The sequence below is a fragment of the Diplotaxodon limnothrissa genome, linkage group LG12 (assembly GCF_057381915.1).
Source record: "Diplotaxodon limnothrissa isolate DT_005_m linkage group LG12, D_limnothrissa_male_GT1.1, whole genome shotgun sequence".
Lineage (NCBI taxonomy): Eukaryota > Metazoa > Chordata > Actinopteri > Cichliformes > Cichlidae > Diplotaxodon > Diplotaxodon limnothrissa.
Genome location: NC_140607.1, coordinates 36614654 through 36633461, shown reverse-complemented (window position 1 = coordinate 36633461; position 18808 = coordinate 36614654). Strand labels below are relative to the sequence as shown.

The 18808-nt window shown below is 42.3% G+C and overlaps 1 protein-coding gene across 1 annotated transcript in view; it reads left to right on the top strand.

Annotated features, from left to right (window-relative positions):
• Window positions 1–1671: 1671 nt before the first annotated feature.
• Window positions 1672–18808, top strand: part of prkg2 (protein kinase cGMP-dependent 2) — a 32717-nt gene continuing 15580 nt past the window's right edge. The window contains exons 1-5 of the mRNA XM_085366908.1: window positions 1672–2168; window positions 9013–9179; window positions 12029–12142; window positions 14542–14647; window positions 15613–15676. Of these exons, the coding sequence (XP_085223034.1) occupies window positions 1672–2168; window positions 9013–9179; window positions 12029–12142; window positions 14542–14647; window positions 15613–15676 (948 nt within the window). The remainder of the gene's footprint in view (window positions 2169–9012; window positions 9180–12028; window positions 12143–14541; window positions 14648–15612; window positions 15677–18808) is intronic.

The window sequence follows — 18808 nt, the reverse complement described above, 5'->3', positions numbered from 1 at the left end:
ACAGCGTTTTAATGTCGACATGACAGTAATGTAACTGTTCCATTTCCTTCACTGAGTCAATGCTTTCATTTTCTGTTTGTTTGTAATCTTAATCTTAAAACCGGGAGCAAACTGGAGGAAATGACAATGGCGCCTCTCTCAGAGACGTTCAGCGTCTGTATGAAATGAGTCACTTCTCAGGAGCACTGAGCATCCTTTTGGACCCTCGGCATCCTTTACTTGTTGAATTCCAGATGCTTCCATCAGGGTGCATCTTTTGGCATTTGTTCAATCTACTGTTATCTTTTCAAAATAAATTTGGAACATTTCATGGTTCATGGTGACAACGAAGTACACATATGTAATGTGTTGAAATGAAGGTTGGATGACTCCCAGGGCTACACATAGTGCATGTAGTGTTTTCACTTCTTCACCAAACTCTTTTTGATTGGCCTTCTGTAATTTTAAGGAATTTACAATTTAATGAATCAATTTATTTAATCACTTTAACTAAAGCTTTCTGATAAATGAAAAATATTATATATAATTATATAATTTTTTTTAATTGATCGGGGTCAACGACGCACATCAAGTAATCAATATATTCGGTGTAGAAACGACAACGTCGCGGTTGACGTCATTCACACCTGACCTGGCAATCACACCCGGTCGCCGCACGCGCGTGCGAGAACGCGCCGCACAGACTGTGATGAAAGCCAGAGAGAGAGAGAGAGAGAGAGACGGAGGGAGGAGAGGATGCGAGCAGGTGGAGCGCCTCTCTGCTGATGCGCGGATCCACGGACACGTTGTTCCTTCATTTAACTCCGAAAAACCTCCGGGCTCTTCTGAAGGCTCTGAAAACTAAGCAGGTGAGTGCGGACAGTTTGTCTGAGACTGCGCACATCAGGCTTCACTCCCAGCAGGAGAATGACTAGGCATTGCAAGTTACAGGTGCGCGCTCCCCTTGGAAGGTTTAATTAGTTAAACTGGCGAGAATCAACCTTTAATGTGTCAAATCGGTGAAAGACAGCAAGGTGCTGCCTCTGCTCTGAGTCTGCACTGTCACACTGCTGCTTGTTAGTCAGTGTGTGAAAGAGTTGAAGCACCAAAGTAAAGGAATAAACGGGGGTGGTTCCACTCGCAGGTTTTCGAAACAGGATTAAAAAGACAGCAGTATGTTTGATTTTCAGAATAAAGTGCAGGAGTGCTGCAGACTGATGTGACACCGTCCCAGCAGGAATGTCATGAATGAAGTCTACTGTATGTGTGAGGGGGCGACAACAAAAACAGGATTGTTCTCCAACATTTCTGCCCCATGTCAGCTCTTCACTCTTTGGAGACGTTCTGTTGATTTCTGCAGTCATGAGCTCCCCGGACAGCATTTCCTCTCACCGTGCTTCTGTCTGAGCACAACCAGAGTGACTCTTCATGTAATGTAATACTTCCTGCCTTCTGAATAATAAATGGACAGGACACACTCATTGACCATTAAATACTGATTTGCCATCTCTCTCTCCTCCCTTCCCGTCTTTCTCGTGTTCTCTGCTCTCACAGCGTCAGCTCTTTTGTTTGAAATCTCACCTCTAGCGTCCTCAGACGGACCCTTTTAGTGCCAAATTTCATCGTGCAGTTGGAGGATGCTTTTAAATCATAACAGCAAACTTTGACTCTCTTTTGTCTCTAGGTGGCAATATGGGGAACGGTTCAATGAAATCAAAGCGCTACAAACACACTGACGGCTGTGCGCACAAAGATCACGGCGGTGGGTTCAAAAACTCGACCCTGGATTTCCTGAGGGCCCGGGTGGAGGAGCTGGAGCGAGAGGGCAAGAGGAAGGATGAGGAGCTTTGTGTCAAAGAGCAGCAGATCAAAGGTCTCCAGGAGCAGCTGGCCAAACACACACGAGTGCTGGCCGAGATGAGCGAGGAGCTGCAGAGTAAGTGCATCCAGCTCAACAAACTGCAGGACGTGATGAAGAGCGGAGCATCGGCGGGTCTTGCTTCGAGGCCTCCTTCAGTCAAAGCCAGCAGCAGGGGCAGCCCCAACCTCAGCATTCGCATCAAGGAAACCCTGAACAGAAGGAAAGGCGCCAAAGCCGGGGTATCTGCCGAACCCACATCAAGAACCTACGACTCCAGCGGTCTGCCAAAGTTCTCCTTTGAGAAGGCTCGGGTACCAAAGGATGCAAGGTGAGACGTGTTTTCAGGAAGGTTAAAAACATAAAAAAGGGAGAGGAAAAAATATGCCGGCGAGAGAAGCCAGCTAAAGGTTCATGACACATTCAGGCTCAGTCCATCCTGGTGTAGTGGGTGAGATTTTAAAAATGCAAGCAACGTAAAGAGGTGTGGGTGGCAAGTGAAAGGTGGGCAAAGAAGCAAAGATTTTAGTGCTAATGACGTCCAACAAAAGTCTGTTATAAAAACAACATGATTCAGTCCAAGATTTCACAGCTGCTGCTGAGAAAAAAAAAAAAAACTGTCTTCATGAGGTTTTCTGTTTTTCACGGGCTCAAAAAGAAGTGACCCACACCATAGAGTCAAAGTCAGAGCGTCGAATTAAAAAATGTCCCGCTGTGTATCGCACTGCACAGTACACTTTTAGAAATCATTCTTCCTCCAGACTGTTTATGCCTTTCCTTCTGTTTCAACACGATGAAACAGAGACAGGCCCGTAAGGAAACGCTTTCAGCAGTTTGGTGTGGAGGAACCCTCACCACAACCCAATCCAGCACCTTTGGGATGAGCCACAGGCATTTAGCACCCAGCACCAGTATTTAGCCTCATTAGTGGTCACGGGCATAAAACCTGATAGAAATCCTGAAACCAGAAGAGCTGAGGCCGTTACAGCAGCACATTAACGTTGGTTTTGGAGATGTTGAACATATAAAAGTGCATTTATATTTTGCTATGTAGTCCATGCTTACCGTCCAAGATAAATAACAAGGAAGCATGTTCACAACCTGAAATAATACTGAGTGACTATCTCACACCAGCAGGTGCAAACAGGCATAAATGAAAATGATGTAAACTCAGGGCTCCGTCCTTCCTGTCATTTCAAATTGAATTTGTCTTCTTATTTTATTGACCTTTGCTCTCACTTTGTATTACAGTAAGTCCCAGCCCAACAAGAGGTATATCAAGTTAGTACAGTCAGCTGAACTAAGAATGTTTCACGGGATCAAGTCTCTAAAAGCAGGAGGACATTTAAAGGGCATGTTAGCTTGACATAATAAAAAAAAGTAAGTCAGTGAGGCAAATCTTCCTTTTCTCTTTCTCTCAAAGAGTAAGATGATGATTTGTAAAAATGTCTCAACTGAATGTTGACACCCAAAACAAGAAGATTAATTTGGCCAATCAGTCATAGTTGACCTGTCTGCCCTCTAGTGGCTGGAAGCAGGCAGAGAAATCAGCACAAGCAGGGCCTTTAGTATTGTTGTAGCTTCCAGGTCTGAAATGAAAAGCTACTGTTGACGTGACCTAAACTTGCATTCCTTGTAATGGCCAGTAGGGGCAGAGCAGAAGAACAAAAAGTCTGAAGAGGTTAAAACTACAACATTTAGAGTAAAAAGAAAATCATTATAGCTTTATCACCCCGATGACCCCGATGAAGGCCGCAAGCTGAAACGCGCTGGTCGTGCAATCGCTGATCTTCATACTACAACTGTTGTTGGAGATATAACCTCCAACGACCAGTAGGGGGCAACTTCACTGCCAAAAAAGGCCCCATGTATAGGAGACAGAAAACATTACGTTTATTGTCTCAATTGCCAGTTTTAGGTTTTACTTTACTTAAGTTTTACTAGTAGAACAAAGGCTGTTAAAGCAGGTCACGCGTTGATAAGAAGTCCTGTGTGAACCTGCAGTGTCAGTATTCCTCACTCAGTTGCTGAGGGTCTTCACAAACTAACGATGTAACAGTAGGTATCTCCATTTTTTTATCTGCAGTCTTTGGTTAAACTGCCAAAGTACAGCATGTTGGATTTAAAGCCTCTGTGTGATTTTGCTACACACAGCAGGAGCCCAATTTCGAAAACTTTCTTCGATTTATGTCCGAACTTGCATTCAAATCATAAAAGAAGCTGCGGATCACATCTGCCATCTATAAATCTCAAATCAACCTAAACTGATGGTGCCCGTCTTGTAGAATCCACTCATAAAATGCCAGAAAACAAGAAGGCTTAGTCAGGAGGAACCGTGGGCCGTGATGTACTGCTCTCCTGAATACCAGTTTTCAGCTTTTGAGATTCTTTGGTAATCCACACTGATTAGTCAAAGCTTCAACAGAGACTCGTATTTTGTTGTCTGGTAAAAATCAGACTGCATAAGTTTATCGATAGTGCTGTGATCAGTCAGAGAGGACGCTGCCTCTATCACAGTGAACAAACTGTGGATGCCGCTGCTCACTGAACAGCACAGAGGGAGGTGTGGCTCATCCCAACAGTGAAAGAGCCCAATTTATTTTTCCCTAGGAACATTTTTAAAAATTTAAAAAGATGCTGAAGGGGGGTGAAAGGTTTCCGAGTGTCTAGGTTCAGACGCTAACTTGGCAACAATAAGCTGAACTGAGCCTGATCATCTCTGCTGCGAGTGGTTGTCAGAGAGCAGTGAGACAGCAATCTCAGTGTGTCCAAAATCCCCAAACATTTTTGTGTTAGAAAAACTTGTCTGAAACCTGAATATCAGCAGACAGTCATTAGGCATGACCATGCAGCACACGTTGAGGGGACTGAATGGCGGGTTGGCAAATCCAAACCAGTGACCAGCAGTCATGAAAAAAAAAAAAAAGTTACCCACACCGAGATGAACTGAAGCTCGATCATCACTGCTGTGGGAGGGAGAGCAGATGCACACTGTGGAAAAGATTTTCACCCACTTCAAAGTTAGGAGTTATACAAACATGACTTTCTGCTTTAGTCACACAAAAATTCATCATGATTATGTTTTATAAATGAAGCCACCAATCTAAAAACCTTCTACATCAAACCTGCTGCACAGCTGCGCAGCTCTTCTTCAGTGCAGCCAGCTTTAATCCTGACTGGCTGCCACCCAACAGTTTTTAGCTTTTCTCTTATAAATCTGTTTAAAGGTCATTTTGAACTTTGATAAAAGCATTTTTTAAAGTTGCCTTTAACATTGCTTTGGTTGTCCATTATTTATATGTTCATATGAAAAATGAATGAGCTAGTTTATATATGGATACACAGATACACACACGCAATATAAAGAAGCCAGATAAACATTTGGACACCACCTTCCTCAGGAAGGAAGCGGTGCCTTTATAATCATTAGGTTTAGAAATGCACTTGAAGGTCGATAACACTTTTATGTATGAGAGCTGCTCATTGGCTGAGCGTACAGACTGCAGTGGACTGTAAACAAGCACGATAAACGTGATAAGTGTGCTCTAGTTGAGCTTTCCATAACCTATGTTCTATTTTCAGACTGTTAGCTAAGCTCACTGCAGATGACTGATGTGGACCTCAGAGGGCATTTCTATCAAACTCTTTAAGACTTCCTGCCCATTTTATTCAATTTTACACTTGATAAGAGAGTGAATAGCCTGAGACATGTAGCACAAAAATCTAATATCAAAGGCTCCAAAAAGCCCATGTGAGACAATTTCCCACAACTATGAAACTTTGTTTCCATCAGTATGCTGTCTGTTGAGATTTCTGTGGAAATTAGAAACAGAGGCAGATGTTTCAGATGAAGCAGCTTTATCAACCCTGATCTTCAAATAATACCTTTCCCTTAAAAATAGCTTTATCATCTTTGTAGTGCCGTTTATTCTTAGACACCAAGTCTGTGCTTCAGGTTAAACTTAATGATGGTCATCTTCAGTGGCGCTGATCTCATTTGGATCAACAGCAGTCAATGAAAGTTTTCAAATGATCCAGATACTTCATGCATCATCAATATGATTGTTTCTCTTTAATTTTACTGACCACGTAACAGATGCCACCCGTGTTTCCTCGGCTCCTCTGATTTGGCATTCTGCCGCTTTTGTTCTTAAGCGGTTTAAATAAGAGCAAATGCAGCAATTTCCGAGCGATTGAGTCGTGTTTTACATTTGTTTAGGTGGTCTGGAAGAGTGTACAGAGATCCTGTGATCAAACCCAACTGAGACCAACAACTAAAACGTGGGACCCAACTCACCCCCCCCCTCATGTGCCATCATTTACTGCACACATAAGTAGCTCAGGCACAAGCAAAACAACTTAAAAGGTCTTTTAATGAACACATGAAGTGTTGTTAGATTTCCAGCATGAAAGTAAAATAGATTTTTGTCATCGTGAGTGTTCCTCAGATCGTACAAGCCGAACGCAGAGCTCTGCAGTGAATAAACAATAGCATGCAGTCTCCCTCCCTCTCAATGCGATCCTCATGTTTAAAACATGTGTCGCTAATAAGCCCAGCATGGATTATATAACCAAAACGAATGTAAATGAGGCCGTCTGGTACCCTCATGTAGGCAGGCTTTGATACGCAACACTTGTGTGAATGACGGTAACATGTTGGAGGGTAATGACACAGCTAGGTGGGAGGAAGGGATGTTGGCTGAAAAATAAAGGGCTGCATGTCAGCTGCTTTCTTTTTATGAAGCCCAGAGTGATAATTCATCACACACGATAAGGTGGATAAACAGACCACCCAGCTCTCGCACCGTGCGCCTCTCCGAGGTCCGACTCGCTCTCGTGATCTATAGTTAGCATTCAACCGTGCCTCCTAACCTTTTCACAGCTCCCCAAAGGAGATGATGTCTTCGCCGTATACATCCCCTCGCTGCAGCTGTTCAAATGCACATCGGTGAACTTTGACAGCTCGTGATGATTTTATGTTTTCCCCAATTTTACTCGATCTGTTTTCAGGAGGGAGCCCCGGGGCTGCGAATACTCATCATTTCACAGGAGACAAAATATTTAAAATGTGGTGAGTAATGTAGATGTGGGAGTCCTGCCTGACGGATCAGTAACTCACCGTGAAAGTGTAATCAGTGGTGGGAGAAGGAAACTTCAGCAGAGCAAGTAAAGCAGCTCACTTAAAGTGACCCCATCCATGGCTGGTTATCTGTCCAAGTTACTTGGGTGTGGAGAGGCTGCAGAGACATCTCTTTGCAGAAATTAAGACCTGGTTACATTATAACAATAAAAATCCACAAACTTTGTTTAGTCAGATGTCACTTGAGATGATTTATTATCGCAGAACGATGCAGTCAAGGTTTGGCATCTTACCTTCTCTACAAACATGATACACATATGAACTGGAGAGTGATGAGCAAGTGGTGACTCGAGTGGTCTGGCAGAGCTAGTTTGCAATCTTTGGGTCGGTTTCATCAATAACTATTTTCTTTCTACACATGTCGCTGTGCAGACGTAAGCACCCATCACCGCAGACAGGAAGTTCATGCTTGTGCCAGCTGATTCCTGTTGTTGGCTGTAGATCAACAACAGGAATCCGCTGGCACAAGCATGAGGACGGAAAGAAAATAATTCCTATGTTAAAGTGATCACAACAAGGTTTTTGCATGACTACACGAGTCTTTTCCTTATCTGACTGCACTTACCCTCACATCATCAATCAGGCTAAGAGCCACACAAAGGTGGTTTTCAACTCAAGTCAATCCAGGGATTTCCAATCTAGACATGAACACGTTCTCTCAGGTGATGTTTGCAGCATATGCAAAAAAGAAAGAAAGAAATGGGGCAGATGTTGAGGAGAAAATAAGTCAAATCAAAAGCTCACACTCTGCAGGAGTCTAATTTCAGTTTATTGCATCAAGAAAGCTGTAATGTTTTAAGCACATCTGCTCTTCAGATAATAACACGCACGGAGAGGATGTCCAGTCAAAACAGACACAGACACCAATTCATAGAAAAACAGCCACTCTAATATGTATATGAGTTTTTCATTAATATCATGTGCCTAAAAAACGAAAATAAATAAATATTTATTATTTATTCTTATACCTTTTCTATTTTTCATTTATGTTGTTTTTTCCCCTGGTTTGTTTGTTTATATGGGGACTTTTTGCATAACTGTCTGATGAAGAGTGGGTTTGCACCATGTGACCCGTCAGAAATGTGGACGGCATATTTTAAAAACAAAGATCAAACTATAAAATTAGAAAAATTTGAAGAGATTAAGCTCATAATAAAGAATGATGGCAACGCAGATTTTAAAGAAATAATTCCAACCTGTGAGTGAATTTAACTTGTGTACAAATTTCATATAAGGCTGGGAAACAGTTTTAGGCGCTTGTCACTATGTTAAGAGTTATGAAAATGTAAAAGTGCAAAAAGAAAATAACAGAATTTCTGCTAATATTCTAATCATTTCTTTTTGATGTTAATCAGAATTATTTTCCAAAGAACTGAGTGGTTGGTTCTACAGCATAAGAAAGCACTGAACCGCACTGAAAACACCAACATCTACCTTTGATGCTGGGGTGAGCGGTCCCTCTGAGGAAAACTACTCTCACCGTAGAATCTTTTTACAGCATTTAAATGTATATCAGACTCCAAATAACTGTCCATGAAAACAAAAGATCACATTGGTTAAATATATAAGAGCTGACTTTTATGGTTTTCAGTGTTTAAAGTATAATTTGTGGGATGAAACAGACACAGATGGAAAGGGGAGAAAGGAAAACGTGAAAACCAAGAAAGGAAGTGAAGAGACTCAAAGTCATCTCTCCACTGATAAGTAAAAGTTTCTTCTTTCTGTCTTTGCTTTTCTCCCGTGCAGTATTTACTTAATTCAAAATAAAGTGCAGGAGTAAAAGCAGCTGAAAGATGACTATAGTTTGGTTCCACTACTTTCACTCCTGAATCTCTCATCTCCTAAAAGAAGAACAAAAACACAAACGCAAACGTTTCCGAGTGATAAACAAAGCAGCGGGCCTGTAACTGCTCCTGCAGTCATGTTCACTCTTTCATATCTTACAGGGAACACAGACTGTGCTTTCTAATCTTCAAACAGCAACACTCGGTAAAGCTCGGTTCTCTAACTTTTCTCCTGTTGCTGTCTGTGACAGTGTAAAGAAGCTGCTGACAGATGCCCTCAACAAGAACCAATACCTGAAGAGGCTGGAGCTGCAGCAGATCAAAGACATGGTGGAGTGCATGTATGAGCACACTTACCAGCAGGGAGAGTACGTCATCAAGCAGGGAGAGCCTGGGAACCATCTGTTTGTCCTGGCAGGTACTTTCGCTTCCTGTCATCTTCTTAAGTTTGAAAGGAAAAATAAACTTCCTTCCACCGCTTGCTTCAGTTTACTGTTGCATGCTTATTCTTGTGGCACCTACGTTTGTGTAAGATGTCATATGACACATAATGCCCAATGAGAAGCCAGAGCAACATGTGAAGCCATGTGCTATGAGGAAGCAACAGTTTGCATCACCAGCTGGGCTGCGTTCAAGTTTTTTGACTCGTTTTCTTTTTGTTGGTGGTTTGTTATTAACCTGTTAGGTCACTCAAGTTTTGCACCAAAAGAAGCCCACTCTCTGTATGCATGCTTTTCAAACACAACAGGGTGAATATACAAGACGCTGTGGTGAGGTAGCAAATAACTTTGGAGGTTGTCCTGTTGCCCGTTATCGCATCCTTTTGAGGAGAAATGTTCACAGCAAAACGTTGAGCATCATTTTCAGGTTTGAACGTGCCCTTGCTAGAAGGCCTGGCTTTGATAAGGCTTTTGGATTAAAGGACATTTCTTGTTTCTCACTTGATTAAATCCTTGATTCCTCGCCTCACAGCTTAGTCCCTCCCACCAGTGATGCAAGCGGAGGAGGAGAGAGAGAAACAGGAGTCCAGGCAAAGGGCTTTTTAAAGCGATGTCAATTAACTGTGTTGTGCGGCACAGCTGCACCATCTGTGCTTTGTTTTTGTTAAAGCCTCAGATGTCATGAAAATGGATATATGGAGGGCTACTTTTGAAAGTTACAATTTGACTTTTAATGTACAGATTTCACACATGCACAAACGATGAAGGGCAGAAAGTTTGATCATCCAATTAGAAGCTACTTTAAGCTGCTCTTATTCACATGCAGGCGCCACAGTGGCCACATATACATGTGCTGGATGCCCTTCCAGACAGGGAAATGAAAGGCACCTGCATGAGGGACATTGTGCATCCTCCTTGGGTAACGCGCCACCATTTCTTCAGACATTTGTTTTGCTTTTGTTGGGGCTGATTCTGGGAATTTTTTTCCCAGTTATTTTGCTGCTCTTTGTCAGTGTTTTTCTAACCTGAAATGCATTCACTTAGTGTTGATTACATGTGGTTTCTCTTAGGAACTGAAGGGAAACCAGTAAAAAGCTTTTTCACTTCTCCAAAGAATAACACAGAAATAAATGGATTTGCGGAACATTTAACACAAGTGCAGACAGCAGATCCCACTTGGGAGTCTTCTGCTTACATTTTTTCTCACTCGTGTTAATAAAGGAGAGAAATGTGTTTTCTCGTTGGGAACAGGCAGCGATTACAAAACTCAGAGGTCATGAATTTGGCCTCGGTGTAGTCGAGGTTGGTGAGATGTCCAAAGTGTAACAAGGCTTGGGTTTTATAAAACACCACCCGATGAGTGTGTTGAAACAATAGGGGTAGGGTTAGGGGGGTTAGGGTTAGGGTTTGTATTTCTCGTACTTTCTTGAGTGAAGAGTACGGAGGGATGCACTGATTTATCAGTTCAGCGCTACAGACCAAAATCTCGTTGGCTGTCGATGGCATAACGGCAAATATTTCAGTCAGTAAATGTGGCTAATTTTCATCAATTTAATTGCTCAAAGAAAAGACTTCATTTATTTAATGAAAATTTCTCTGTTTCCCTTTAAAAGAGGCGAGGAATGAAAATAAATAAATAAATAACTGCACCGGCTTCTGGTAAATTTTTCTCTAAATCATCAGCATCAGCCACGAATTTGATAATCAGATGGCTGCGCCTTCCTGAGCCAGGTTCACTTGGAGGATTCTTCCTGTTAGAAGGGAGTTCTTCCTTCCCACGTTTGCCAAGTGCTTGCTCAGAGGAGGTCATGTAATCGTTGGGGTTTTCTCTGTATTATTGTAGGGTCTCTACCTTTCAATATAGCGCACCTCGAGGAAACTGCTGCTGTGATTTGTTGCTATATAAATAAAACTGAAGTGAACTGAATTAATGTAGCTGGTGTGATGTATTCATGGCAGGAGAGAGAAAAAGTTCATTTTGGAAGGACATTGAGTGAAATGCACTATAACCCACTACGTCTTTATTTTTAATACATTCACAGTTACCCACCCTCCCCTCATCTTTTCTTTCTTATTCATTTAGATGTATTCATGTATTAATAAATTCAGTTTATATTTGGTTGTAACCAGGCAACTAAGTGTATTTTTAAAAGACCACGCGGCCTCAGAGCAATGGTCTGTCCTCTGCCAGTAACTGACATTTGCTCGTCAGAGACAACGTAAGTATTTCTTCTGCCGTCTGGTGTTAAAGTGATGTCTCACCCTGGGCAGGAAACCGCATCAAAATTCAGTGATTACAGAGTCCTGGTTTGTTGATCTGCTGAGCTCTGACGTTTCAGCACCTGAGCTAAATCGACACAGCGTTTGTTTTGTGCTGTGAAGAGTTACCAAAACAGCTCTGATGAATAATTATTCATCATCAGAGGTTTTAAATACTCACGCAGACATCAGCAGCTGCTAATTATAATGACTAAAGAACTCTTCTTTAATCATGATTTGTGCTACAATTTCTATTATAGTGGAGATGAAAAAGAAGGGACATTTGTGGGGTTTCTGGTCTCATATGCAGATTTAGAAATTTAATGGAAATGTTCTCTCTTCCTGATAAATCTGAGAAGCAGCATATTAAAGAGGCACGTCTGCCAGGTGAAATCCTGAAAAGCACACAAACCTAATGAAGCTTCACCCAGACGATATTACCGTGACCTTAATGAATGAAGTGAGATGTAAAAGTCACTCAGTTAGCTCCTGATATGTTCATCGTCTGTGTCCTAAATTTGGGGTTTAAAAATTTAACCTATTGATTGTCCTTGTTTCATATTTGCAGATGGGAAGCTGGATGTGTTTCAGCATAACAAACTGATCACATCGATAATGGTGTGGACTGCGTTTGGGGAGTTAGCCATTCTGTACAACTGCACGCGGACCGCATCAGTGCGAGGTAAAGACAAATCTGTTTTAGAGTCATACAGCTTTTTCCCACTAAAATCAATGCAAACTGGTTCTGGATGATCACCTTTACCTTCCAGTGAAAGCCTTCTGCCCTGATGGTTTCGTGCAGCTGATGATGCACTCGGGGTTACTGAATGGTTCAGTGACCAGAAAAGTGATTCACACATCTTGTGATCTCAAGCCAGCTGAACACCTGAAGATTTTGCACCAGCACCACAAAAACATCAAACCAGGGAATGTCTGTGTTTTATTCATCCTTTCAGAGATCCACAGACAAGACAAGGATTAATGTCAAGGAGCACTTAAGCTGCTGTTTTATGTTTTATGCTCTATTTTCTTCCTTTAATGTACGACTTCTCATAAAATTCTTTGTCAACAAACAGGAGAAAAATCTAAGAAGTAAGTAAGTATTTTCTGCACAGCTGGATCTAATGTGGCTGTGCATCCATAATTCTTTTTGCTTGTTTTGAATTTGTACAGTAGAGAGTGAAACTACATCAGAGCTCAGTGTGTTTAGGACGCTTTTTTTAAGGTTGAAACACACTGAGTGCCCCAGGGTTTGAATCACCCGCGACCCACGCAGCAGACAAAATCAAACACCAAATGTAACGCAAGCCTAATGCCCAGTGTCCCATTTCCTCCTTTTTCCAGACTGTACCTTTACATGCAGCGTCGCAGTGTTCCAGTTTAAAAGTTTATCATCAGGTTACACATACGGAGCAGAACTAGCAGAGCTCTGATAGTGGGACAGGAAAGAAGTAGGAAATCCGAAAGCCCATTGAAGACTGTCAATTCTATTCTGTGTTTAAGTTTAATACAACAATGGTCTCTGGCAGTTATTCGTCTTTGAAGAAGGCCTTGGGCATGACAGCCATGAATATATTATGAAATCTGATTAATGTGTTTCAAGATGGCACCTTGTTGTTTCCGGTGAAAGCTGCTCACTGAGCATAAATGAAAAAAAAAATGGCTCTGGGATTTTTAATTCCTAGGTGACCGAAATAATCCACTGATATCCCCAAAACTTGTTGAGCAGATGTTAAAAAGATGAAGAAGAACACTGAGGTTTGGATAAAAAGTGAAAAAGATCAGGGAAAATACGCCCCTTTACATTTGGCAGGAAAGTGAAAGGGACGTTTGATCCTCCACACTCCTCGTTAAATTCTTTAAAGAGTAGAATTGAACCAACAACCTTCTTGCTGAGAGGCAGCAGTGCTAACCGCTGCAACACCACACTGCTCTAACATCTATAGTTACTGTCCAGACGCCGCAGACGTGTCATTGCTGAACAGGGAGACGCGACCCTGTGGGAAGCGTGTCTGTGTGTGTGGAGTGGACGTTGTATGGCTGTGTGATCTCAGTGACGTCACATTTAAAGAAAGCGTCAGGCGCATGTATTAAAAGATTAAAGACGTGTGTGTTTGAATTGTTAAAACAACTGCTGTGATCCAGACATTTAGCCTCACACATCAAATTTAACCAGATTTTTGCCGTGACGCCTGTGACATGACTCTGTGCTCAGCTCAGAATCTTACAGGCGAGGTTTAAATTCTAATAACTGTCCCTTTTCTCGATGAGGGGTTCCTGTCCTTATTCCTGGACTTCTGCTGAGAGCACAGGCAGACAATAAAGCATTATATGAGTAGAAGAAACAAAAAAGAAATAATCGATATGTCGATGCATATCGCTTTGACGTTGCATTTGTGAAACTTCCAGAATGACGTCAATAACAAAAGAATCAGGAGTGACCTCCGTCCGAGTTTCAGGCTTCTTAAAACGCTGAGCAGAAGAACCTGGATGGGAAGCAAACACGCGTCAGCGCGGTTGTGTTGACAGAGGCTTTACATGACAGCCGCAGCTTTTCGTGCTGATTGGTTTTTGTCTTCTTGGCATTTGGAAAGTGCATACCATGTAGTATGTGAGTGCTCTTTGTCTCAGTTTGTATATTTAACCAAGTAAATTGACTGCTGGTCCTTGGGGGAAGGGGGCCAAAATGACCTCAATATTCAGGGTGCACTGGAAAACCCCTGACAGTTTGACAAGCCTCTCAGCGGGTTTTCCGTGATAACAGATGAAGCAGATAAAGAGCAGCTCTTTCTTTGCTACTGGTTCATGTCAAACCTTCACAGCTACTTCCTCCTTTTACCAACAGAGGCCCGCCTCAGAGTTTCTGTTGATTTGAAGTGACTCAGCATCAAGATAAAGGACAGATTACAGTGTTTTTCTCACCTCCTTTGTCCATTTGGAAAAACAAAGCATTTTCATGTGTCTAATGACAAGGTGCTGTGAGTTTTCCAGCATGGCTGTTATCAGCACACGCTGCTTTTAAACCAGCTGTCAGTCAGCTGTCATGTAGTGGTACTGATGCATGTTGTGTTGCTTCTACAGCTGTGAACAAAGTGAGGACGTGGGTTTTGGATCGGGAAGTTTTCCAGAACATTATGAGGAGGACGGCCGAGACACGACACGAACAGTATCGCAACTTCCTCCGAAGGTTAGCTTCAAGTCCACTAAGACTGTCCAACAAAAACTCCTGACACCAATAAAATGATCAAATGAGACATTTAACAGACATATGAATACAAGATGTCCGGTGGTGTTGGTGCGGTCAGAGCAATAGCAAGAGCAGCTTCACTTTACTCCTCATGAATAGGTTCTTCACCCCGTGGTGTCACATTTTACATCTTTTTCACAACTTTTTTCCAGCATGCAGGAACAAAGCTGTCTATTTCAACCCCAAACAGGACCGTTTTCCACACCTAACCAAATATTTTTAGTGCCAAACTATGTCCAAACTGGGACCTATTTTGCTCATTCCCAGCTCAGTGTTTTTATTCTTGGAGTCTACTAGAATAGCTGTGCATGATTCACAGTTCAAAATAATCCTTTTACGTAATACTGGTGCTCGATGCAGCCCTTTAGATCAACAACAACAACAAACTGTTTCTGCTTTCTTCTCATCTTTCTTTAGGAAGCTTAGCTTTCTTATCTTGGCTTTCTTCTGATTGGTTGCCCCTCCCAAAATAAAGACTTTAACAGTGGGAGGGTGGGGTGTGTACCTGACGTGACCACATTAGGTAAAACACCTCTCGCCGAGGGCCAAAACTATAAGAAACATCCTGTGATTTGTGCCACCGCCACCCGTCTTGCCTCCTTGTGCAGACATTTTCTGTCTTTGCCTTTGGGGTCCAGTGTTGTCAAGACAACACCAAAGACGGTTTGTGGGTCAGTGAGGAAGGTTTGCTTCAGGTCATGATAAAATGCTACGCAAGTGTATTTTATCATCAAAACTGGGTCACAGGATCTAAGTCAATACCACGAGTCATTAAACAAATGATCGATTTGTTGCACTGTCTGAAACTGGTGTCCTGTGACACAGGAAACCAGGTTCTGCATAATAACATGTAGTGATTTGTTTTAACAATGTAATGCCTGTTTTTTCTTTTTCTTTTGCGTCAGTGTTTCACTTTTGGCTAATCTACCAGACGACAAGCTAAGCAAAATAGTGGACTGCCTGGAGGTGGTAAGTTATTCTGTCAAATTATCTTTATTTCTCCTGACTTTTCATTGTATTGCCTCAGTATTGCACAACCTTCTGGCAGCTCGTGGGAGCCCCAGCTTTGCAGATAGCTGCTGTCAAAATATCATTACCATTTGGCCATATACCATTACTGCATGTCAGCATATTCGTTCTGCCGCCAGTTGCAAGACCTCACAAATTACCTTGTTGATGAACAGAGCCGATATTATTGCTGTCATCGCTGGGTGCTGTATATTGTTACCATAATTATTTGACTAAGGCCCCAGAAACTGTTTATTCAAATGGGGGACGAGTGATTTCTTAAAGATGTGCGAGTGACAGGCTTTTGGTGTGAGACCATGAAGTGTGTGTAACTGTGTAAGCCGAAGCATGCAGGAGACCCGTGCATAGTCCGTTTTTTCTCCGTAAGCATTGCATTTCTGCAGCGCTTTCTCAGCTTCTTTTCACAATGGAAACTTCAAGGACGATCTTTGCGGTCGTCGCTCGTCCTGCTACGAGAATCTCCTTATTCAGTCATTTCTAATGGAGCTGATTCTGTTGCCTCTCAGGGGGGCAGCTGTAACCTAATAGCGGTGCAGATGTTCAGTGAGAATCCGGCAGATAGTATTGAAGCGTCTTGTCAAACAGTGGGGGAATGGAATTTGGTGTGTTTTGTGTGAAGGTCTCTCTGATGATTTTCAGTATGATCAGCTGGTTGGAATTTGAACTGGAAAGATTCAGTGACCAAAAAAAGTGGGTCTGTTGAAAGTAAAAACATAAAACAGCAACGAAAAGAATGTATCCTTTCATTCACTTGTGCGCCTGGCGTGCAACATCTTGTCATGTCATCACGTGGATTGACAAGCCAACCCTGAAAGTTGCAGCCTGGAGTCGGAGCCTGAATGCTGAAGCCCAGCTCGGCTAACAAGCTCAGATTCAGATGCTTAAAATTTAAGCTCCAGTGTGAGCTGAAGAGACAAACTAACCAGATCCCACAGCAGGTGGCCCGACACTCAGCTCACCAAGGATGCAGAGCAGATGAAAACGCACTCGAAAAAAATCATGAAAAGGATTTCCAAGTGATTAAAGTGCTTTAATTTTAGCATTACACAATTCTGTTATTTCAACTTACCGTAATGTAGCTGAGTTGGATCAGCTTAATTAATCAATGACGAATCAATTTATTTACTGCAGTTGAGTCCAAGTTAATTTAAGTAAGTTGATTCAACCCATGTAAATGACATTAGTCCAACAAAAGTACTTAATGCTAATAGAAAGCCATTTATTATTGTGGAAATCCATGATTGTTTTAAGTTCATTTAAAGAGTTATTCTTTGGAGTGTTAACATGAAACTTTAATGGATTTATAACAGCTTTGGTATATCCGTCACTCCATCCATCCTTTCTCTTTCGCTTATTGTTATCAGGGTCGCCAGTGTATCGCAGGGCTAACACACAGAGACAGACAACATTTGCACTCAATTCACATCTCTGGGCAATTTAGACTTTTTCACCAATTAACCTAACCCAACTGCATGTCTTTGGAGTGTGGCGTACCCAGAGAGAACCCATGGTCCCATGGCCAGTTGGTGGATTCTTGCTGTTAGCACTGGTGAAACGCCACTGCCGAGCTGTCACACCAGACAGTAAAAAAAAATAAAATAAGAAAGCTATGATTACAAGGCTTGATGCAGAATTTTCTAAGTTTTTGTCCTTGACAGGTTAAACCACAAACACGTGATGTGTGTATGCTTTTCTGCCTCTTATAACTCCAGTGATTTTCCTGTGGTTTGAAATCTTGCGTGATCTTGTGATATCGCAGGTCCAGACAGTTAACCACTCTTGGAAGATTGCATCACTTCATCTCGACAAGAATAAATTTAACAAGTGTCAAGTTGTTGAATTTTGCAGATCATGTATGATTTAATTATGTTCACCATGGAAACATAAAATGATTTTGGTTATGCTTGGAGTGCAGGGGGTAAGCCGCCATCTATAGCACTGATTGCAGTCTGGAATAGTGGAGAGGCAGCAAAATCCTCATTTATTATTTAACTTAAGTATGGTGTTATTTAATAATTTATTTCAAAAGGCATGGGTGCCCCTTCTTTCATGCCCCACAAATACAGTGTCAGTCTGTGGGAAAGACCAAAAAAATCTCCTTCCGTCACTGTCGTGAACACTTTAGAAATCATGCACGAGTGTGCATATCATCACTGTTTCAACAGTTCTTTGAAATCAGCACGATGCGTTCAGGGGGCTGCACTGGGAAGCCTGTCCACGTGGGGGCTGCTAAAGACTAGAGTGATCCCTGTCACAGTGCATCTGCAACTTCAAGCATGGAGAAACATGCATTTTTAGTGTCTGCTGTTCCTCATTGACTGACTGGAAACAAACAGAATGACTGCACTCGAACTTAACTCAAACACAGCTGAGCACAAGTGGCTGTCTGCCACTGACCAAACCAGAAGTTAGTGTAAAGTAGGACAGAAGGGCATTTAATTGTTGGAGGTTAGAGGACTTTTCGTAAAGAGGCGTGCGTTTAAATTTGACAAGCTTAGTTGTCTGGTATAACAAACCTGAGACACAAGTCAAACGCCGTCGCTCATCTGCACCTCTACATCTTGATCCAGACAGTCTTTATAAACAAAGCCCTGGCATGTTGTCTCCGCTGTCACTGACGGGTGTTAAACTAGGCTCTCCTGAAGCGTAAACGGGGCGTAAACAGTCTCGGACGCTCAAGGAAAATGCCACTTGTGTCAAGAGTTTTGACAGTAAACACCCGGGAATGTTTACGCGTGGTTGCTTTGATTTGTTTGTTCACTTCTGGTCCTCTATAGTCAAATGGATTATAGCCGCGGACGGTTGTCTCAGCTGCAGGAACTTGGCCTCTGTCCCAGGCAACATTTCATCCTGGTCACCTTCATTCGTCGCGCTTCCCTTTCTTCACCTAAAAGCTTTAAAATGGAAGGCGATCTGCCAGCTCGCTGATTCAGCGGTCTGGTTTTAATGCTGCGGTTGGGATGCTTGAGATGTTGGTTTCAGAGAAACAGCGACTGACAGGATGAAGCGGAGGAATCTGTTTCTGGAAGAGAGCTGGCAGAACGTGCTGTACCTCAGTGTTTGACTCGAGAA